At 44.4% G+C, this 24,202-nt stretch overlaps 1 protein-coding gene across 4 annotated transcripts in view; it reads left to right on the plus strand.

The window, feature by feature from the left end:
* The window catches only part of ABCA5 (ATP binding cassette subfamily A member 5), a 172,155-nt gene that overhangs the window by 104,973 nt on the left and 42,980 nt on the right, over positions 1 to 24,202 (plus strand). For all 4 annotated transcript variants that reach the window (XM_077253455.1, XM_077253451.1, XM_077253452.1 and 1 more), the window contains 4 exons: positions 6,524 to 6,651; positions 6,801 to 6,938; positions 15,790 to 15,903; positions 16,490 to 16,660. In XM_077253455.1, coding sequence (XP_077109570.1) covers positions 6,524 to 6,651; positions 6,801 to 6,938; positions 15,790 to 15,903; positions 16,490 to 16,660 — 551 coding nt within the window. The remainder of the gene's footprint in view (positions 1 to 6,523; positions 6,652 to 6,800; positions 6,939 to 15,789; positions 15,904 to 16,489; positions 16,661 to 24,202) is intronic.

Below are 24,202 nucleotides of genomic sequence, written 5' to 3' on the forward strand. Positions count from 1 at the left end.
CGCCTTCCATTCTTCTACCAGAAACTTTATGAGACTTGCCTTGTTGGAGGAACTACTTAGAAGCTTTTTCCACTGCTGGATGTTGTGCCCATGTTGAATGTTCTTGAAATGGATCCCTGTGCCTTCATATCTGTTGACTCTTTCTGTATCTTTGATGGATGTCTCCTTGTAGACGTCAAAGACAATATCAATGCGCTTGCTCTTAGCACCCTCATGGATAGCGCGACTCATTGCTGTGCCTGCTAGCTGGCCAAATGTTGCATTGTTTCCCTTCAGTTTCTGAACCAGGCTCATCCCATCAATGATGGTTGCAGAGGGCTCGGGGATCACTTCTGCAGGACGAGCATTCCTCTCCAACTCCCTTGCGAGGGCAGCCTTGTTGGTCTTGCGGATAGACCCATCACCATTGGCAAGTGCCCATGGCAATGGACCCAGGGGATGAGTCAAGACATCACTCATTTGTAGCTTTCTGTTCTCAGCTACAAGTATCATCTGGCCAAATAGGTTTCTGTCAGCCTTCAAAATTACCTCCTTGCCAAGACCTTGTCTGCGTGTCTTCATTTGGATGTTAGAGAACGTTTTAAGTTTGTTCTTCGTCATCTTGTCATGAAACAATGTAGTTGGCTTATCGGTACCCAAACGCTCATCCTTGAATGTTTGATATGCATCCTCTCCTATACTGTATGCCCCTTGAAGGTCTTTGGCTACATCTGGTGGTGCTACAGTCGCTGTTGACAAACTGATAAGTTCACCATTATGCTCTTTGTTGAAGGGGTTCACCCAACCTGTCTCCAGCAGTTGAACGAAAGATTGGACATCGGCTTCATCTCTTCTAATCCTAGACACCTGTAGGTCTGAATGGCTGAAGTCAGTATATTGTTGGCCTACCAGGGCCCTCAGCTGCCTCAAGTACATACTGCGGTACTCTGATGTCAGGTAGAACCTGGAAACAGCTCCAACTTTGAGGCTGAAGCCTTTTGTGCCCCCTGGTGTCTGGGTGTCTTTGTTGATTGTCTCTTCAATGGTCTGGTCCACAGGAATTCGTCCAAAAGGATTCTTGCTACCGATCTGGACCGAAAAGCCACCTTGCATGAAGTATTCATGGACCTCTGGGTGTTCTATGGGCAGCCGAGACATTGTGGCATAGTAATAGGTTAGGTATCGGGCATAGTTGACCTTGTCATAGGCAAAACACCATGGTATCATCTGTCGGATTGCTCCTAGGTGAAGCATCCAGTTGCCTTCTCTTGAAGCTCGAACCAGGGCCAGCATGGTCTCGACCATGTCCAAGTATGACATCCAGAATGCTGAGAGTTGTTCATTTCTGAGGGTCTCAAGATAAACTTGAAAGAGCTTCAGGGTAAGTGTGCAAGATTCATTATCCAAGAGCTTTTCGAAGGATCCCTGCGACACACTGATGCGAAAGTTTGTGATGTTCTTCAGTGTTTCATCCAGATGGTGAAGGTCCCTTGCATGGTTTTCTTCTAGCCATGGAAGGAAGTTTTTCCATGCAAGCCTCATAAGTGCTTCATAGACCAGCTTGTGTAGTCTCACTGCTCTGTTGTACCTCCGGCCGTCCATCACTCCAGACACTGATCCTTCAGCGATTACACCGGATTCAACACACAGATCTCTAAGGCCTGCATCCTGAAATCTGTTCCCTATGATAGAGAGGAGATTACAGATTGTGTGGAAGACACCCATTCTAATTATAATGTTCTTGAACTTCTCCTGTTTCCAGATAACCTCGGCAGCTTTGGCATAGAGTGCTTGATCAAACACACACACAATTCTGTTAAGCTTCAGGGTCTGCATGATGGCATGTGTTTGCTCCAAGACTTCATTCACAGTGGACATGGCTGTTGCAGGAGCATTGATAGTGGGCAGGTAGCTTACAGTGTCCTGGGCCACTACAATGTCGCTGCGGATTTTTATGTTGAACCCAGTCCAACTGCTGGTGGTCTGATCCTCATGGTCTGACATTCTAGCCAGAAGCCAGATATGGTTTTTGGTTTTTGAATCCTGGACCTCCTTGGTAGTGTTAACATTCGAAGTCTCAATCCTGGGTGGCTCTCCCCGCTGCCCAACATTGTATATCGGTAGCATTAATTCTGTCAGAGTTATGCTTCTTTTCTTCGACTTGGTTACATCTGGCAGGACTTTCTTTGTCACAGAGCATGCAACATTGGACTGAACAGCAATGCCATTGACTCTATGAGATGTACCTGCTCCACTTAGTGTCTCCTCAAGTCTGTCAATGTTATCCCAGGCCAGGGTTGTGAACACACCTGGGTAGATACTTGCTGGCATTGGGATGTCATCCTTTGAACATTCCAACTTCTGGATACAAAGGGCTGTATCGATCTCCTCAGCCATTGAATATGACACACAGTGGCCAAGACGATTCAGAGTTCGAATCAGTTCTGTATTGCCGGTCAAAGACTTAACTGCAAAGGATAGCAGTACGTGCTTTGGTGGCTTTGTCTTTCCATTGGTAACAGCAAAAACCAAGTCACTGCCGAAGGATGTGGCAAGACGTTGAGCTCTTTCACAGGTAGTTTGGCACTCACAATCTCCTGTAAGCAGGGTTTGCAGGAATTGAGTGACTAATGCAGGAACGACATTCTGATCTGTATTGGGAGGCCATGGCTGACTCACATCTTGCTTCTTGATCTCATTACTAGATTTCTTCCAGTAAAATTTGCACTCCAAAAGTCATTTGGCGCTCCTTCCCTTCCGAGGCCTGCCGTTCCCCAATACTGCAGTGTACGACAACATATCGGGTGTTGTTGTGTTCGGGAGAGATTGGTGAACAAATAGTGGGGTGCATTTTTTGCTGGTACACCTCTTAAAAATAAAAAAATGAGCCTAAAATGACACCTTCATGTAAAAAATGCACTTTTTCCATTTTCTCAACCAAGTGTTTCCAACTACTGTGAAACACTGGTTGGGTCAAAGTGGTCACTATACCCCCTAAAAGATTCCTTGGGGGTGTAGTTTCCAAAATAGGGTCACTTTTTGGGGTTTCCACTGTGGGGGTACCTCAGGCAGCCTTCAAATGTGACATGGCCCCCTAGATTTCTTCCAGTGAATCCGCCACCCAAAAACCACATAGCGCTCCTTCCGTGTTGAGCTGTGCTGTGTGCCCATACTTTAGTTTACGAGTACATGTGGGGTGTTTCTATAAACTGCAGAATTAGGGTAACCAAGTTTGGGTTTGCCGTTAACCCTTGCTAGGTTGCAGGTAAAATTGGATTACAATGTAATATCTGGAAAAAAAATGAAATTTTGAAATTTCGCCTTCATTCTGCTAAAATTCCTGTGGAACACCTAAAGGGTTAACAGTTTTTAAAAATGAGTTTTGAACAGCTTGAGGGGTGTAGTTTGCAAAATGGGGTAATTTATGGGTGGTTTCTGTTATGTAAGCCCCTTAAAGTGACTTCAGAAGTGACTTGGTCCTTTGAAAAGTGGGTTTTGCTGTAAATGTGAAAAATTGCGCATAAAACTATAAGCCCTATTACGTCGTAAAACAATAAGGTTTCATTTTCAAAATGATGCCAATATGAAGTAAACATGTGGGGAGTGTAAATTAATAACTATTATGGGGGGTATCAGTATTTTTGTAAAAAGCAGAGAATTTCAAAGTTAAAAAATTGCCGATTTTTCCAAAATTTCCGAATATTTAGCATTTTTTTATATAGAAAGGTAAAATATATTGACTCCCATTTAGCACTGACGTGAAGTACAATATGTCACGAGAAAACAATCTCAGAATGGCTTGGATAGGTGAAAGCGTTCCAAAGTTATTAGCCCATGAAGTGGCACAGGTCAGATTGGCTTAGGCACTTGGGTACAAATAGGCCTAGGGCTGAAGGGGTTAATAAGCTACGTATATGTAAGGGCTATCATATCAAAAAATAAACTACAGACATGCATCTACCTAAAAATACCAAAGAAAATTAGTCACTCCGGGTGGTACCGATATCTGGCCCGGCTCATGGACTATATGGATTATCTTCATGTCGGACAGGTGAGGGATATGGTTGTTTATTATTTTTCTTCTTTTCCAGGGGACATGGGCATCAGTGGATTAGGTGTAAAGGTGAGTATAATGGTTGTTTATTATTTTCTGCTTTTTAAAGGTGACATGGGCTTCAATGGAATAGGCACAGGGGATTAGGGTCCAACCTCTGGGGCCAACACTGAAATCTGAGAATAAAGGGGTTGTAATGCAAATTTAGTACTGTTTCTGCGTAACTCCTTCATGTTCGGGTCACTTTCCATTATTGTGCTTTTTGTAGTATCTTTTTTGCCTTTTTTTCACAAGAGCCATACTTTTTTTTCCTTTTTTTATACAGGTCCTTCTCAAAAAATTAGCATATAGTGTTAAATTTCATTATTTACCATAATGTAATGATTACAATTAAACTTTCATATACTATAGATTCATTATCCACCAACTGAAATTTGTCAGGTCTTTTATTGTTTTAATACTGATGATTTTGGCATACAACTCCTGATAACCCAAAAAACCTGTCTCAATAAATTAGCATATCAAGAAAAGGTTCTCTAAATGACCTATTACCCTAATCTTCTGAATCAACTAATTAACTCTAAACACATGCAAAAGATACCTGAGGCTTTTAAAAACTCCCTGCCTGGTTCATTACTCAAAACCCCCATCATGGGTAAGACTAGCGACCTGACAGATGTCAAGAAGGCCATCATTGACACCCTCAAGCAAGAGGGTAAGACCCAGAAAGAAATTTCTCAACAAATAGGCTGTTCCCAGAGTGCTGTATCAAGGCACCTCAATGGTAAGTCTGTTGGAAGGAAACAATGTGGCAGAAAACGCTGTACAACGAGAAGAGGTGACCGGACCCTGAGGAAGATTGCTGAGGAAGCAGTGGACTGAGTCTGGTGTGGAAACATCCAGAGCCACCGTGCACAGGCGTGTGCAGGAAATGGGCTACAGGTGCCGCATTCCCCAGGTAAAGCCACTTTTGAACCATAAACAGCGGCAGAAGCGCCTGACCTGGGCTACAGAGAAGCAGCACTGGACTGTTGCTAAGTGGTCCCAAGTACTTTTTTCTGATGAAAGCAAATTTTGCATGTCATTCGGAAATCAAGGTGCCAGAGTCTGGAGGAAGACTGGGGAGAAGGAAATGCCAAAATGCCTGAAGTCCAGTGTCAAGTACCCACAGTCAGTGATGGTGTGGGGTGCCATGTCAGCTGCTGGTGTTGGTCCACTGTGTTTCATCAAGGGCAGGGTCAATGCAGCTAGCTATCAGGAGATTTTGGAGCACTTCATGCTTCCATCGGCTGAAATGCTTTATGGAGATGAAGATTTCATTTTTCAGCACGACCTGGCACCTGCTCACAGTGCCAAAACCACTGGTAAATGGTTTACTGACCATGGTATTACTGTGCTCAATTGGCCTGCCAACTCTCCTGACCTGAACCCCATAGAGAATCTGTGGGATATTGTGAAGAGAAAGTTGAGAGACGCAAGACCCAACACTCTGGATGAGCTTAAGGCCGCTATTGAAGCATCCTGGGCCTCCATAACATCTCAGCAGTGTCACAGGCTGATTGCCTCCATGCCACGCCGCATTGAAGCAGTCATTTCTGCCAAAGGATTCCCGACCAAGTATTGAGTGCATAACTGAACATTATTATTTGATGGTTTTTTTGTTTGGTATTAAAAAACACTTTTATTTGATTGGTCGGGTGAAATATGCTAATTTATTGAGACAGGTTTTTTGGGTTATCAGGAGTTGTATGCCAAAATCATCAGTATTAAAACAATAAAAGACCTGACAAATTTCAGTTGGTGGATAATGAATCTATAGTATATGAAAGTTTAATTGTAATCATTACATTATGGTAAATAATGAAATTTAACACTATATGCTAATTTTTTGAGAAGGACCTGTACTTTTCCACTGGCTTTTGTTTTGGGGATGGACCAGGTGTAGTTTTGTATGACTCCATTCATTTTACCATAGAATGTAGTGGGAAACGTAAAAAAAGAATCCAAGTGCCGTGAAACAAAAACAAAACACAATTCCGTCATTATTTTCAGGGTTTTATTTCTATGGTGTTCATTGTGCGATAAAAATAACTTGGTAATATGGCTCAGAGATCAGTGTAAGGCTGCAGAGCTGCGGCATTCCCAGGATCAGTGGGTTTCACGTTCCTTAAGAAATGGTGTATCTTAGCAAGTTAGTGCTCAGCTACAAGCGGATTCAAGGCTACATCAGCTTGGCACCCCCTTAAGATCTTTAGGGTTCCTGAGTTTGGATCCCGCTTACAGTAAAGGGATGGCATTTCCTATTAATTGTACCATTACATTTTAAGTTGAAAATGCCCATTAAAGGGTTAAGTAAAATGAGACTAGTTGACTAATTGGTTAATGGTGCGATTGACTATGATTTATTGCCGTAATAGTGGCCACATTGGTCATTGACATTGTGTTGGTCTCTGTAGCATATATGTTTATACCCATACATTTCCACCATAGGTGACAATATAGACGACTTACTAGACGCCCTGAGGAGCCAGAAGATAAAAGTGGATATGATGAACGGAAGCGATTATATTTCCGTTGCGCCACACAATGGGGCCCTCGACGTCTCCAGATCAGGAAAGGTATAAGGGTGTAAGGATTGAGCAGAGTTGAGCTATGGACATAAGATTTTATATCCCTAGGTCAGATATAGCTACACCTTGTACTATATGTGTGTACAAACTTCCATCTTGACGCTTGTCACTGCCCCCTGACCTTGTGTTTCTTCTAGTACTTCACGTACAAAGCCATATTTAATAGCAGCATGGTGCACTCTCTGCCCGTCCTCATTAACACCATCAGTAACACTCTGCTACGGCAGCTGCACGTGAATGAAAGCATCCAGGTGTGGAGCAGTCCCTTCCCACTGGTAAGTGGTTAGGCCATATCAGGCCTCTTTCACACTCATGCTTATTGTGTCCTGATGAATTTCATACATTTCTTTTACAAGTATTTTTTGGAAATCTACAAGAAAAGAAAAAAAATGGATCAGTCATGGTTAATGTTACATACCCAATCTATCTCAAATAGCTACACCGAAAAAGTAGATACCATAAATATATAGTAATTTTATTAACTATAGTGTCAAAAAAATAGTACGAAACACGTCTAACACTTGTAATGGTGGGGAAAACTCATTGACACAAAACCGAAGATGAACGGAACATAGTACGTATGGTGTAGAAAAGTTAGAGTAATACCTTGGTCATGTATAACAGCCAAAACAACAGCCAAATGCATAAAATAGATCGACAAGAAAGTACCAAACAGCAAAGTGACAAGTGCAAATATCAATAAATATAAAAGCTGTTTCGCTCGCGCTTCGTCAAGGGGAATAATCTATAAAGTACCCATACAAAGGCTTTCTGCTTCCCAACATATGTTTCTCTTGCTCTTTTTCAAAGGGAATAATCGTTAAAGTACCAATCCAAAAGGCTTTTTTTCATCCTGACATACATTTCACTTGCGCTCCTTCCAGGGTAATAATCAATACATTTAATCTACCAATCCAAAAGCCTCTCTGCATGCTAATTTATGCTTCGCTTGTGCTTCTCCAAGGGGGATAATAAATATAAAGTGCCAGCCCAAAAGGCTCTCTGCATCCAGATGTACAATTCACTTGCACACTTCCAGGGGGACACAAATCAAGCGTAAGTCAGGATACAGAGAGCTTTTTACATTAGTACTTTGTGCTGTGCCTACCAATGAGAAAAAGCAACAGGGATCCTGGTAGATATAAGATTTGCAGAGCGCTAGTCCAGCAACTATCGACTACCGACATGGTTTCTATAGCACTGCCCTGTGATCATTTTTCTCAATTCTACCAGCAATCTAAAAAAAAACACCCAAAATTTCCCAGAACCAAAGTGACCCCCAAAAGTTACATTATTATAGGATTAAGGCAAAGGATTTCAAGTTGTCCTGCCAATGATGTATGTTGTTGCGCTTTGCAGCAGCTCTGGCTGAGAAGTTTTCATTTGTCTAATTGGCTCTAACTGGCAAAAAAAAGTCAACCAAAAAAACAGAGAATCTGACTGAGGTCTTCATAGAGACATGTTATCTAAGAAATTGATTTTTTTTGAGTCTTTTAACCCCAGGAGCTTTTTTGGTTTTGCGTTTTCGTTTTTCACTCCCCTTCTTTCCAGAGCCATAACTTTTTCATTTTTCCATCAATATGGCCATGTGAGGGGTTTTTTTTGCGGGACGAGTTCTACTTTTGAGCGACACCATTGGTTTTACCATGTCGTGTACTAGAAAACAGGAAAAAAATTCCAAGTGCAGTGAAATTGCAAAAAAGTGCAATCCCACACTTGTTTTTTGTCTGGCTTATTTACTAGGTTCACTAAATGCTAAAACTGACCTGCCATTATGATTTTCCAGGTCATTACGAGTTCATATACACCAAACATGTCTAGGTGCTTTTTTATCTAACTGGTGAAAAAAAAATCCTAACTTTGTATTTTCCGATACCCATAGCGTCTCCATTTTCTTCTTCGCCTCATTGGGGGACGCAGGACCATAGGTGTTATGCTGCTGCCACTAGGAGGACACTAAGTAAACAAAAAAAGATTAGCCCCTCCTCTGCAGTATACAACCACACGCTGGCTCCAGCCTAACCAGTTCATGCTTAAGGTACCTTCACACTGAACAACTTAACAACGATAACGATAGCGATCCGTGACGTTGCAGCGTCCTGGATAGCGATATCGTTGTGTTTGACACCCGCTGACATCGCTGAGTCGGCGTGTGTGATGCGGATTCAGCGATGTCTTCACTGGTAACCAGGGTAAACATCAGGTTACTAAGCGCAGGGCCGCGCTTAGTAACCCGATATTTACCCTGGTTACCATTGTAAATGTAAAAAAACCCAAACACTACATACTTACATTCCGGTGTCTGTCGCATCCCCCAGCGTCTGCTTCCCTGCACTGTGTCAGCGCCGGCCGGCCGTAAAGCAGAGCACAGCGGTGACGTCACCGCTTTGCTTTAGGGCCGGCGCTTACACAGTGCAAGGAAGCGGACGCCGGGGGACGCGACAGACACCGGAATGTAAGTATGTAGTGTTTGGTTTTTTTACATTTTACGCTGGTAACCAGTGTAAACATCGGGTTACTAAGCGCGGCCCTGCTCTTAGTAACCCGATGTTTACCCTGGTTACCCGGGGACTTCGGCATCGTTGGTCGCTGGAGAGCTGTCTGTGTGACAGCTCTCCAGCGACCACACAACGACGAAACAGCGACGCTGCAGCGATCGGCATCGTTGTCTATATCGCTGCAGCGTCGCTTAATGTGACGGTACCTTTAGTGTCTGTAGGAGACACATAGGTCTGATATTCAGACCACACTTTTTTATTTTTATTTTTCATTTTTATTCTTAAATTCTTCTCAATGATTACAAGGGGCGACGGATCCCTTCAGGGTTTTGATCTCCCCAAACCATCAACAGGCGTGAACGTGGAGTGTCGCCTCCATGTACCCCCTCCTGCACTGATTGACTATGGCATGCCTGAGCTTTTTTTTAGGGGCGAAAGATCCCTTCAGGGCACCGCTCTCCCCGCACTAACAACAGACAGGAACATGGAGTGTTGCCTCCATGTACCCCATTCTGCAGCCAGGTTTTTTAAAGCTGGACCACCAACCCTGTCCCATCCTAGAGGAGTTAACCCCTAGGATGGCCCTAGGCACTTACTGGAGTCCGTGTAGCCCCCACTGCATCATCACTGAAAACCAGCGGTGATGGAAGGAGGCGGACGGTCCCTTTCCACCTACCTGTCAAAGGGATGATGGATAGTGGGCTCCCTACAGGCTACAGCAGTTGACCTGTAGCAGAGAAGCCGGGCCCTGCATTTTCCTCCGGCGGTTTCTCCACAGCTACACGGGTAAGTGGGGTCCCGGGTCTCTATCGGCAGGAGGGCTCCTGTAGCGCTCACATTCCCCAGGGCGATTCCAGCGTGCTCCGGCCGACACCTACAAATTTAGGCCCTGGCTTCAGCCTTGTCAAGGCCACAGGACCTGGGTAAGAGCTGTGATACCCAGAATCAGGGACATATTGGCCCTTCTCTGCAGTATTCACCAGGGTTCCTTAGCCTTCCTTCTCTATTGGGGCATATTGGCAGTAGCAGGGACATACTGGGGTACATCATGTCTCTCTCCAATACTTCCAGGAAGGTTAACAAAACACATACTGTGTTTTTCACCTCATGTACCACCTGCCAGACTGCATTGCCACAGGGACAGAGTTCACCACTCTGCAAGGCCTGTGATCCCGAATGCGCTCAGGAGCCCTCCACCGCTACCGAACCCACTGTACCTAGCCCCCCTGAGTGGGCTTCGTCACTGTCGCAGTCCATGGCCTCACTAGCCAAAGCGATTGAGTCCCTCCACGTTCCCTCCACGGGTCTGGGCATTCATTGGCCTGTCTTAGAGGGTTCCTCTACCTCACGGGAACTGTCGGCTAGCAGGGGCCATTCTCATTCAAAGAATATACAGGCTTCTAGAAAACGGACCCATAGCACGTCTCCCGGGCCCTCTCGTGCCTCAGCATCCGTGAATTCCTTTTCTCGCTCCCCATCACCCGGGGTTTGCAGTGACCAGGACTCTGAGTACGAGTCTGACGTGTCCCTTGCCGGATTATCAGGCGACGGTGGACAGTTTCATTGAGGCCGTCAACCAGACTTTAAAAGTTGACGAGAACTCTAATTCTGCCCTGGATCATGTTGTGTCCTTCAAGAGGACCAAACACCCTCATAGGGTTTTTTCCAACATCCTGAGTTTCAGGACATAGTTCGGCGGCATAGGGAGCCTCCAGACAAGCGCTTCACAGGTCAGAAACCTCTGGAGGCGAGATACCCTTTTTCATCGGATCTGCAAAAGGAGTGGGACAAATCCCCTCCAGTTGATCCACTTGTATCCCGCCTGGCCACCAAAAACCTCCTGTCCTTACCAGATGGTTCCTCCATTAGAGACCCCACAGACAGTTTGATACAGAACCTTGCCCTCTCAGTTTTTGAAGTCTCGGGCTTGGCACTCTCTCCTCCATTTGTGGCTACGTGGGTACCTAAAGCTGTGGTCTCTTGGGCAGATACCCTGACCAGAACCATTCAAGGTAGTACCCTTCCCCAGGAGGCTGCAGATCTGGCCAATCAGATCTATCTGGCTGGGAACTACAGTATCTGGTACATGCTTCTCTGTACACGGCTACCTGTGCTGCACTTACAGCCTCAAACGCCATCACCATCAGACGGGCACTGTGGCTCAGTGAATGGAAGGCGGACTCTGCTTCCAAAAAGTCCTTAATGTCTCTGCCTTACCAGAGTGGGCGTCTATTTGGAGAGAAGCTGGATCAGCTTATCTCCGACACTACAGGAGGAAAGAGTAAATTCCTCCCACAGCAGAAAACTAGGCGACAGACGTGGTTCCAGTCCTTTTGCGACAATCCCAGCTGGTCCACTACGACCACCTCTTCCAGATCGGGGCACTTCCCCCATGGCAACAAAGGTCTCTTATAGGACCAATCTGTCCTGGAAGAGCCAACCCAAGCAATCTAGATCTAAGGAATCCAGGTCCCATAGATTCTCGGCTCAATGACTCGTGGCATTACCCGGTAGACACCAGAACAGTAGGAGGTCGTCTACTTCTGTTTCGTCACGTCTGGCTCTCCGTCGTTCACGACAAATGGGTCAGGGACCTGGTGTCCTCCGGATACAAAATAGACTTTTCTTCCTGCCCCATGGCACGGTTCTTCCCCCCCCCCGCCAAATCAGAGGTGCAGGCCCGGTCTTTTTGCCAAACCATCTATTCGCTATGCTAAAGCGGAGTCATTGTTCCTGTCCCAGAAAACGAGAGGTTCGAGGAATTCTACTCAAATTTATTTGTCGTTCCGAAGGACGGAACGGTGCTGCCCATTCTGGGCCCGAAACTCCTAAACAAGTGTTTCAGGGTTCGGCATTTCAGGATGGAGTCCCTCCGTTCCGTCGTCACCTCGATGGAAAAGGGGGAGTTTTTAGCATCCATCGACATCAGTGATGCTTACCTTCATATACCGATTTTTATTTTTTTTTCCCCGTCACCAAAAGTTCCTACACTTCGCTGTCCGCGTTGAACACTTCCAGTTCACAGCATTGCCCTTCGAACTCGTCACCGCCCCCAGAGTGTTCACAAAGGTCATGGTGGCCGTCATGTCCATTCTGCACTTTCGGTGAATGGTCGTTCTGCCATACCTAGACGACCTCCTGATCAAGGGCTCGTCTTTCCAAGCCTGCGCGGAGTGCGTCCTTATCACATTGGATACACTTTCTCGTCTGTGCTAGTTGAACTAACTTAAACAAATCTCCGGTCCCAGCTCAGCAGATATCCTTTTTAGGGGGCACCCTCAGCAGGGCGGCAATGCGTGAAGTGGAACAAACACATTTTGCGCTGGGCCGAGAGGAACCACTTGGTCATCTCAGCAGTACACATTCCGGGCGTGGAAAACTGTGCGGCAGACTTCCTCAGCCATCAGGGTTTCGCCTCGGGAGAGTGGGCACTTCTTTCGGAAGTCTTCCAACAGATTTGTCATCGCTGGGGGACTCTGAACGTGGATGTGATGGCCACAAGGTTAAACACCAAGGTGGCCGAGTTCATAGCTCGGTCTCGGGATCCAGAAGCTATTGGGGCAGATGCACTGGTTCTTCCATGGCATCACTTTTGGCTTCCGTACCTACTTCCCCCACTTCTGTTACTTCCTAGGGTCATCAGGAAGATCAAGGCGGAAGGTGTTCCAGTGATCCTAGTCGCCCCGGACTGGCCACGCCGGGCGTGGTACGTGGAGCTGGTACAGCTCGTCGTCGGCGTTCACTGGCCCTCCTCTCGTCTTCTCCATTCCCACCATCTTAGAATTCCTTCAGACCGGTTTGGAATCAGGCCTAGCGCTCAGCTCTCTCAAAGGCCAGATCTCTGCCTTATCTGTTTTGTTCCAGCACAGGATCGCTTCAAAGCCGCAGGTAAGGACGTTCATTCAGGGGGTTCGCCATGTGGTGCCCCCCCTATAGACCACCGATAGATGCCTGGGACCGTAATTTGGTCCTGGGGGTTCTACAAGAGTCTCCTTTCAAGTCTCTGCAGGACGTCTCTCTTACCCACCTTTCATGGAATGCGGCCTTTCTTGTCGCGGTGACATCAATTAGGCGGGTTTGGGAGCTAGCCGCCTTGTCCTATCGAGCTCCTTTCCTGATTTTCCACCAGGACAAGGTGGTTCTCAGGCCATCCCCATCCTTCTTGACCATGCCCTCATTTTGCCCGGCACCAGTACACTGTGTCGAGCGGGCTCTTCACACTCTGGATCTGGTGAGAGCTTTCAGACAGTACGTCTCACGGACGGCATCCTTCTGTAAGTCGGACGCCATGTTCGTTCTTCCTGAGGGGCACAGGAAGGGACTCGCCGCTTCAAAGTCCACAATAGCCAGGTAGATTTGCTCGGCTGTTCAAGAGTCTTACCGCCTCAGGAGCCGGCCTGTCCCAGTGGGGATTAAGGCACACTCCACTGAGTCGGTGGAGGCTTCTTTGGACATTCGGCACCAGGTGTCGGCAGAACAGGTTTGCAAGGCTGTGACTTGGTCCAGTCTGCATACATGGTACGTGGGGTTTGGTTTGTTCTGTTGGTTCCCCACCCAGGGACTGCTTTAGGACGTTCCATGGTCCTTTATCCCCCAATGAGGCAAAGGAGAAACAGGGATTTTTGTGTACTCACTGTAAAATCCTTTTCTCCGAGCCACTCATTGGTGGACACAGCACCCACCCTGTTAGCCTGAAGGTTTGAGTATTTTCTTTGGTTTGACGTTATGTACCTTTGTATGATGTTCACATTCTCCTACTGCTTTTTCACTGAACTGGTTCGTCTAGAGTCAGCATACGGGTGTATACTGCAGAGGAGAGGCTGATCTATTTATGTTTCCTTAGTGTCCTCCTAGTGGCAGCAGCATAACACCCATAGTCCTGTGTCCCCCAATGAGTGGCTCGGAGGAAAGGATCCCTGTTTTCGTGATCTCAAGCTGGGTGAGGGCTTATTTTTTGCATGCCGAGCTGACATTTTTAATTATACCATTTTGGTGCAGATACGATCTTTTGATCGCCCGTTATAGCATTTTAATGTCGCGGCAACCAAAAAAATGTAATTCTGGCATTTTTACTTTTTTTCTCGCTACACTGTTTAGCAATCATGTTAATCCTTCTTTTTATTGATAGATCGGGCGATTCTGAAAGCGGCGATACTAAATATGTGTATGTTTGATTTTTTTTATTGTTTTATCTTGAATGGGGCAAAAGGGGGGTGATATGAACTTTTATATATTTTTATATTTTTAATATTTTTGAAAACTTTTTTACTTTTGGCATGCTTCAATAGTCTACATGGGAGACTAGAAGCTGCCACAATCTGATCAGCTCTGCTACATAGAGGCGATGCTCAGATCGCCTCTGTATAGCAGATTTACTCACTTGCTATGAGCGCTGACCACTGGGTGGTGCTCACAGCAAGCTGGCACTGACAACCATAGAAGTCTCCAGGAGACCTCAAGTCGTCATGCCAACACACCTGTGACCCGCAATCACGTGAGGGGGTCACCGGTGTGCGTATTTCCATCGTGATTGCCGGAAGCACTTGTTAAATGCCGCTGTCAGTGTTTGACGACGGCATTTAACTGGTTAAAAGCCACGGATCGTGATTCCACCCACGGCTATTACGGGCACATGTCAGCTGTTCAAAACAGTCCAATAAATAATTTAACTCATATGTTAAACAGTGTAACGTAGAAATAATTAAATGCCCAAATTGCTTTTTTGTCAATGCAATTCCCATAAAAATTTGCCCAGTAAATGGATCAATACACTACAGTATATGTACCCCAAAACGGTAAATAAAATCAACAGATTGCCACAAAAAAGGACAAGCTGCTCTCACAGCTCCATTGAAAAAATAAATAAAAATTGATCTCAGAAGAAAAAAAAGAAAAAAAATTCACTACTTAAAAAAATTAATGGTCTCAGAAATTTTTTTTTCACTACTTAGAATAAACCTATCGCTGTAATCTTAGTGATATGGACAATTTTGTCACCAGGCAACTTTTAGCAAACAGAGAAACAAAATGCAAAGATCAGCTTCAGAATTGTGGGGGGATGGGTTTCGCCATTTCACAACACTTGGGTTTTTTTTCCTTTTTTTTCAGCACATTACATGGCAAAATGAATGATGTAATTCAAAACTGCAACTTGTCCCTCAAATTAAAAAAAAAATAAAATAAACAGCTTTGTCAATGGAAATATAAAAAAAGTTATGGATCTTGGAAGGAAAGGAAAGCGAAACAAAAATGTAAAAAAATTAAAACTCATCGGTTATATAGGGGCTAAATACACTGCTGCATGAAAAAGCAGAGTAGGACTGTACTGGCAAAGGCCCACCAGTAACATTGATTCTTTGGGCCCACTGTACAGTTACATCCAAAAGAACCTGGCCCTCGTACAGAAATTTACCTTTGCTTCTTTGTAATATTGACTTGGTTAGCCTGTTTAATGAATGATTAGATGATCCTTTTTTCTGCAAATTGTAAATCCATTGTAATAGCACTACTCATTAGCACTCCTTAACGGGGACCACCGGAGGATTCTCCTGTGAGCCAGACTGAGCCTGTGTAAGAGCCATAATCTAAGGATGTGAGTAATTTTCTTACCCCATGTTTATACCTACAGGAGTATTTGGAGATAACATTTAAAACCACTCTATATTTCCTGGTCATTTACCTGGGGATTATTGCTGCCGGCATGCTGCCTTATTTTGCAATGGAAAACGCATACAACCATAAGGTGAGAATTCTTCTTGGTGCGTACTCGGGAATTGTTGCTTTCCATTTGTAGGACAGGACAGGATTGAAGCCTCTGGAAATACATTTGACTGTTTGGCTATGTGCACACGTTGCGGATTTTGCTGCGGGTTTGACGCTGCGGATTTGCAGCTGTTTTCCATGCGTTGTACAGTACCATGTAAACCTATGGAAAACAAAATCCGCAGTGCCCATGCTGCAGAAAAAAAACACGTGGAAACGCAGCGGTGTTTTTTCCACAGCATGTCAATTCTTTATGCGGATTCCGCAGCGGTTTACCCCTGCTCCTCAATAGGAATTCGCAGGTGTAAAACCGCAGGTGGAATCCGCACAAAAACCGCGGTAAATCCGTGGGTAATCCGCAGTGCGGTTTACCTGCGGATTTTGCAAAAAACAGTGCGGAAAAATCCGCACACCATTCCGCAGCGTGTGCACATAGCCTTCCTATTCACCCACATTAAGCACATGATTACATACACAGGTTGTCCACGCACGTGTAGACTATTGCACTGTGTAAGTGAAAACTTGCTGCATGATCAATGGGTAATACATATCTTCTCCTTCACAAGGTGAAAGCCTACACCCAGCTGAAGATGTCCGGCCTCTACCAGTCCGCCTACTGGGTCGGTCAAGCTGCAGTTGATTTGCCTTTGTATTTTATCATCCTCGTCATAATGTTGGGGACCTTGTTCATATTCAATAAAGGAATCCACCTTTATGTAGGGACATTTATCACCCTGGTAAGATTAATGTTTTATTTCTTGTACACATTTTCTCACTATATTCACCTTTCGGATCTCTGTTGTCATTCCTGCCTTCAGTCGGGGTTTTAAAAAGGCAGGGGGAAGGGGGGGGGGCTTTTTAACCCCTTAGTGACCAGGTCAAATTTTTTAAATTCTTTTTTTGCTGACAAACTGTGGAGGAAAATTTGCTAAGCCTTGGCATTGTGTATACCAGTCTTAAAGGGGTCATCCAGGACTACTTTTATTTATTTATTTTTTTATAATGTGCATAAGTTGCTAACTACTTACTTGATGTGGCCAGCGCTGATCCTTGCCAGCACAAAACGGTCACACGTCAACAGGGCAGCAGCTTCTGTACTCTGCTCTGTTGACAGAGTAAAGGCTGCCAATGTCATGCTGTATGACAGCCTTCTCCTTGCTGCTTAACTGCGGGGAGTCGGCTGTCAATCAGCATGACATCGGAAATCATGCCCTGTCGACAGAGCAACTCTGTTGTGGAGAAGCTCTGAGCCAGCGCTGGGTAGAACAGGCGGGCAGTTGCCTCTGTTAGCAACTACCTGCCTGTTAATTTTTAGGCCCAAAGTAAAAAAAGTGTCCTGGTATATCATATGTCAGTATATGTGATGACTTCCCTTTGAGAGGTATATTCTTTAAATTAGTATGCATGCATAATACCTGGCAGCTGTGCATGTATCCTGGCACCTGGCTTGGCGTCACTCATCTACCCAATGCAGAAGTGAGCGGTGCCAGTGCAGCCCTTTAAGACCTCATCCTCCTCTGCATCCATCTGTCCACGACCTCGTTCTCCTTGCCATCCGTTGGTTCGCGACCTCGTCCTCCTCGCCGTCCGTGACCTCTTCCTCCTCGCCGTCTGTGACCTCGTCCTACCCGTCCGCGACTTCGTCCTCCTCATCATCTGTTGGTCCGCGACCTCATCCTCCTCGACGTCTGTGGGTCCGCGACCTCGTCCTCACCATCTGTTGGTCCGCTACCTAGTCCTGCACACCGTCTGTTGATCTGCGTCCTCGTCCTGCTTGCTATCCTTTGGTCTGCGACCTCACCCTGCTCGCTGTCCGTTGGTCTACGACCTCATCCTCGCCAGACTACCTTAGAGTGAAATTCACCAAATTTATTAAGTGATAGACTCTTGTTAATCAAGGGACTGTAGGAGAAATCAGCACAAATAGGGTCTTATCCGATATGCACAATAAGGTATTACTTTAGATTAGACTAACCTGATGTATCCATAGAAAAAGCATGGAATGTGAGCATCAGCTATATTGGATCCACAGGTCAGCCTGACCGTTAGACATCAAATAAAGGGATATTTGTGGATGGCTTCCGTGCTGCTAGATGAACTTGAGATGTATACTTTGGTTTCATGACTGAAAAGGTAGTGCTTTATTCGACTACTTTTGAAGTACAAAATTACTTCTTCCTCAGGATTGACCACATGTATACAGAGAATGCAGAGGTAACGTTTACGGAGCGCTACCCGTTCCCCAACCCTTTGCCCATAGATTAAATGTTACAGTCTTGTTTGATATGGATCTGACAGCCTTTTCTGTCCGCTCCACACCAGTTCCCCCTGTATAGCAGAGGACTGAAGCCCAAATCACTCCATAACCGAGCTAGAATTACACTTTGTGAGCGACTTTGACCAGGTTTAACTCCATGTCTCCCAGATAAATCGGCAATGTTACAACACTTAGTCACTTCCCTATCACCCAATAATTTTTAATGATTTTCATTCATTGTCCTTATAATTATAATTTTCCTTTATCAAAATAAGGTGAATATATATTTTTTTTCCATTATAATAAAATAAATATATTATTCATACCACAACTGATCAGTTAGAAAAATCGATCTAAACACCACAGTTTATATACAAAAAATCTTTTGTAATATTTGTTATATATAATTTTAATAAAGATTGTTTTTAGAGGGAAAGGTTTTTATTCTTCTTACCGTATATACTTGAGCATAAGTTGACCCGAGTATAAGCCGAGGCACCTAATTTTGCCACGAAAAACTGGGTAAACTTATTGACTCGAGTATAAGCCGGGTAGGCATTTTTCCCTCATTCCTATCCTGGTATGGCTCTCCCATCCCTGTCCTTGTATGCATGACTCCCCCGTCGCTGTCCTTGTATACATGGCTCTACCGTCCTGTCCTTGTATGCTTGGCTCCTTGACCCCTATCTTTGTATGCATGGTTCCAATAAAAAAATTAAAAAAGCATCCTACTTACCTTGCCTGCGTGCCCTCGCTGAATCTCGTTCCGGTGGCAGCAGCTCTTCCTGCTGAGCGATCACATGGCCCCGCTCATTCAGGTAATGAATATTCACTCCATACCTATGGGAGTGGAGAGGCATGAATATTCATTACCTTAATGAGCGGGGACACGTGATCGCTCAGCCAGAAAACCTGCTGGCGCCGGAATGGGAGGGCGCACAGGGAAGGTAAGTAGGATATGTGCTGGTGGCTGAGGGTGTCACTGTGCACTATTACAGAGAAATGAATATTCAATTCTCTTTAGCAGTGGCACAGGCTTTAGCCACAGCCGCTGCCTCTGTGACCCAATGCTCCGCCGCTCCCCCTCCCTTGCCGTCTTTCGTCTTTCTGGGACAATAGACTTGTGTGTAAGCCGAGTGGGGCTTTTTCAGCCCAAAAAATGTGCTGAGAAAGTCGGCTTATACACGAGTATATACGGTAATTTGAAATGGTTTTATTACATTGATCAAATGGAATAAGTATATTATATTTATTAATAATAATTTATTCACTTTTTTTTCACTATCACTTCCTTCAGATGAAGTAGCTCATCAGGTCGAATGACATCTTGAAACTTCCTTGATTTTAGATGCATTTTTTCCGCACAGGTTCTCATCCTTGCTCTGCTAACGGACACATTGGTTCTTTTTTTCTTGCTTTTTCACATTTTCTTTTTTCCTTTAACCCCTTCCCGACCTGTGACACTGCGTATGCGTCATGAAAGTCTGTGCCAATCCGACCTGTGATGCATACACGTATGCTGCGTCACAGAATGATCGCGTTCCTGCAGATCGGGTGAAAGGGTTAACTCAAATTTCACCCGACCTGCAGGGACAGGGGGAGTGGTACTTCAGCCCAGCGGGGGTGGCTTTGCCCCCACTTGGCTACGTTCGCTGTGATTGGCTGTTGAAAGTGAAACAGCCAATCATAGCAATTTGTAATATTTCACCTATGAAACTTGGTGAAATATTACAATCCAGCCATGGCCGATGCTGCAATATCATCGGCCACGGCTGGAGACCCCGATCTGCCCCCGCCACCAACTGACGGCGGCGATCTGCCGCCTCCGTCAGTGTTTCCTACCCCTCCGTCCTGTCCTCTGCGCCCTCCTCTCCCCTCCGCCCCCCCTCCCCTCTTCTCCCCGCTATCCGATCCCACCCCCCATACTTACCGAGTACCTGTGTCCCTCCGTCTTCTCCTATAGGCGCCACCATCTTCCAAAATGGCATGCGCAGTGTGCATGCCGAATCTGCCGGCCGGCAGATTCATTCCAGGTACATTTTGATCACTGTGATAGGTTCTTTCACAGTGATCAAAATAATAAAAATAGTAAAGAAAAACCCCCCTTTATCACCCCCATAGGTAGGGTACATAATATAATAAAGAAAGCATATTTATTTTTCATTTAGGGTTAGGGTTAGAATTAGGGTTAGGGTTGGAATTAGGGTTAGGGTTGGAATTAGGGTTAGGGTTAGAATTAGGGTTAGGGTTAGAATTAGGCTATGTGCACACGGTGCAGATTTGGCTGCGGATCCGCAGCGGATTCGTAGCAGTTTTCCATCACGTTTACAGTACCATGTAAACCTATGGAAAACCAAATCCGCTGTGCCCATGGTGCGGAAAATACCGCTTGGTATTTTCCGCATCATGTCAATTCTTTGTGCTTATTCCGCAGCGTTTTACACCTGTTCCTGTAAAGGAATCCACAGGTGAAATCAACACAAAAAAACACTGGAAATCTGCGGTAAATCCACAGGTAAAACGCAGTGCGTTTTACCTGCGGATTTTTCAAAAACGATGCGGAAAAACGCACACAAATCCGCAACGTGGGCACATAGCCTTAGGGTTGGAATTAGAGTTAGGGTTAGGGTTGGAATTAGGGTTAATATTAGGGTTAGGGGTGTGTTGAGGTTAGGGTTATAGTTAGGGTTGGGATTAGGGGTGTGTTGGGGTTAGGGTTAGGCTTGTGGTTAGGGTTGGGATTAGGGTTAGGGGTGTGTTGGGGTTAGGGTTGTGGTTAGGGGTGTGTTGGGGTTAGGTTTGTGATTAGGGTCATGGTTAGAGTTGGGATTAGGGTTAGGGGTGTGTTGGAGTTAGTGTTGGAGTTAGAATTGAGGGGTTTCCACTGTTTAGGCACATCAGGGGGTCTCCAAACGCGACATGGCGCCACCATTGATTCCAGCCAATCAAGTCAAATGGTTCTCCCTCCCTTCTGAGCCCTGACGTGTACCCAAACAGTGGTTTACCCCCACATATGGGGTATCAGCATACTCAGGACAAACTGGACAACAACTTTTGGGGTCCAATATCTCCTGTTACAATTGTGAAAATAAAAAATAGCAGGCTAAAAAATTATTTTTGAGGAAAGAAAAATGATTTTTTTATTTTCACGGCTCATAAACTTCTGTGAAGCACTTGGTGGTTCAAAGTGCTCACCACACATCTAGATAACTTCCTTGGGGGGTCTAGTTTCCAAAATGGGGAGCTCCAATGTTTAGGCACACAGAGGCTCTCCAAATGCGACATGGTGTCCGCTAAAGATTGGAGCTAATTTTTCATTCAAAAACTCAAATGGCCCTCCTTCCCTTCCTAGCCCTGTCGTGCGCCCAAACAGTGGTCCCCCCACATATGGGGTATTGGCGTACTCAGGACAAATTGGACAACAACTTTCAAGGTCCAGTTTCTCCTTTTACCCTTGGGAAAATTAAAAAATTGTTGCTAAAAGATAATTTTTGTGACTAAAAAGTTAAATGTTCATTTTTTCCTTCTATGTTGCTTCTGCTGCTGTGAAACACCTGAAGGGTTAATAAACTTCTTGAATGCGGTTTTGAGCACCTTGAGGGGTGCAGTTTTTAGAATGGTGTCACTTTGGGGTATTTATAGCCATATAGACCCCTCAAACTGACTTCAAATGTGAGGTGGTCCCTAAAAAAATGGTTTTGTAAATTTTGTTGTAAAAATGAGAAATCGCTGGTCAAATTTTAACCCTTATAACTTCCTAGCAAAAAAAAATGTTGTTTACAAAATTGTGCTGATGTAAAGTAGACATGTGGGAAATGTTATTTATTAACTATTTTGTGTCACATAACTCTCTGGTTTAACAGAATAAAAATTCAAAATTTAAAAATTGCGAAATTTTCGCCAAATTTCCGTGTTTTTTTTTTCACAAATAAACGCAAAAATTATCAACCTAAATTTACCACTAACATGAAGCCCAATATGTCACGAAAAAGCAGTCTCAGAATCGCTAGGATCCGTTGAAGCTGAGTTATTACTTTATAAAGGGACACTGGTCAGAATTGCAGAAAATGGCCAGGTCATTAACCCCTTAGTGACGGAGCCAAATTTTTGAAATCTGACCAGTGTCACTTTATGTGGTAATATCTCTGCAGCGCTTCAACAAATCCCAGTGATTTTGAGATTGTTTTATTATACTTTATGATAATGGTAAATTTAGGTTGATATGTTTTGTGTTTATTTATAAAAAATATACAAAATTTGAGAAAAATTTTAAAAAATTAGCAATTTTCAAACTTTGAATGATTACCCCTTTAATCCAGATAGTTATATCACAGCAAAACATTAATAAATAACATTTCTCTCATGTCTGCTTTTCATCAGCACCATTTGTAAAATGTTGTTTTATTTTGTTAGCATTTTAGGAGGTTTAAAAATCTAGCAGCAATTTTTCATTTTTTTCAAGGAAATTTACAACATTTATTTTTTTTAGGGACCTATCCATGTTTGAAGTGACTTTAGGGGTCTCATATTGGGATACCCCCCAAACATGATACCATTTTAAAAACAGCACCCCCTGACACATTGAAAACTGCGGGCAGGTAGTTTATTAACTCTTCAGGTGCTTTACAGGAATTAATGCAAATGACAGCAATGAAAAGGTGTATTTTTACCACCTAAATGTCGGTAACTTCTGAACAGATTACTGCAGCCGTCAGACTCTAAAGCCGCTAATTGGTCTTGAATTGCCATCGCAAACATCAGGACCACAAAATCATGATCTGAGGGCACCAATTAGGATAAAGAGGAAGCCCTCACACTCTGTTAACCATTTATATTGATGTAGTCACTATTGACAGCAGCAACTAAGGGGTTAAACAGATTTGGACGGTGCCAACACTGATCGTGCCTGATGCAGCAAGTTGTCAGCTATAGTGCACAGCCGGCAGTTGCTGGATTGTCACCTGTATGGGGAGGCTATTCTCTCATATCTCAGGTCAGTAATAAGACGTATTGGTGGTCATTAAGGGTTAAGGTCAAAATAGGCTGGGTCATGAAGGGGTTAAATGTCTTTAATGTTTCCCCATCCAGAATCCTATTGAAATAACAGATGATAATTGTATTCTCACACTTTGATAGTTTGTTTTTTTATTGATATATGTCGTGCTGTATCATGTGGTATCCGACTGAACTCTGACTCTCCTGCCATGTGGCTCAGTTGGTGCCCATATTAAAAAAAAAAACTAACCTGTTTACGCCTTACCCCTGCATTCTCTGTGTACATGTGGTCAATCCTGAGGAAGGAGCAATTTTGTACTTCGAAACGTGTCGAATAAAGCACTCAATCACTCATCATACCGGAGTATACATCTCAAGTTCATTTAGCAGCGCGGAAACCATCCACAAATATCCCTTTATTTGAAGACACTTGTTAATAAAATGGTTCCGGCACCTATCTCCACCCAGTGTCAAAAGAAGTAAAGCGCTGCAAATTTTACCAAAATTTGTGTCTTTTTGTACTCTAGAAAACTCTTGTAAGGGTAGGTGCACACGATGAGGATTTCCTGCGGATCCACAGCATTTTTTACCGTGCAGAAACGCTGCAGATCCGCAAGTGATTTACAGTACAATGTAAATCAATGAGAAAATAAAAACGCTGTGCTAATGGTGCAGAAAATTCCTTGCGGAAACGCTGCGGATTAAAATAAGTAGCATGTCACCACTTTTTTGCGATCTGCAGCATTTTTGTACCCATTCCATTATAGAAATCCGCAGGGGTAAAAAACGCAAGAAATCCGCACAAAATCCGCACAAAATCTGCACAAAAAACGCGTCAAATCCGCACCTGTGTTTTCTGTCAAGAGATGCAGAATCCGCACCAAAATTCCTGAGGCTAATCCGCAACCTGTGCACATAGCCTAAAACTCTATAATTAATCCTCGCTTCTCCATTGCATGCAATAACTCATTTCTATGTTCATATCAGAATATTCTTTGTATGTACGTTATTATTACTCCGCAGTGAA

The sequence above is a fragment of the Ranitomeya variabilis genome, chromosome 4 (genome assembly GCF_051348905.1).
Source record: "Ranitomeya variabilis isolate aRanVar5 chromosome 4, aRanVar5.hap1, whole genome shotgun sequence".
Taxonomy (NCBI): Eukaryota; Metazoa; Chordata; class Amphibia; order Anura; family Dendrobatidae; genus Ranitomeya; species Ranitomeya variabilis.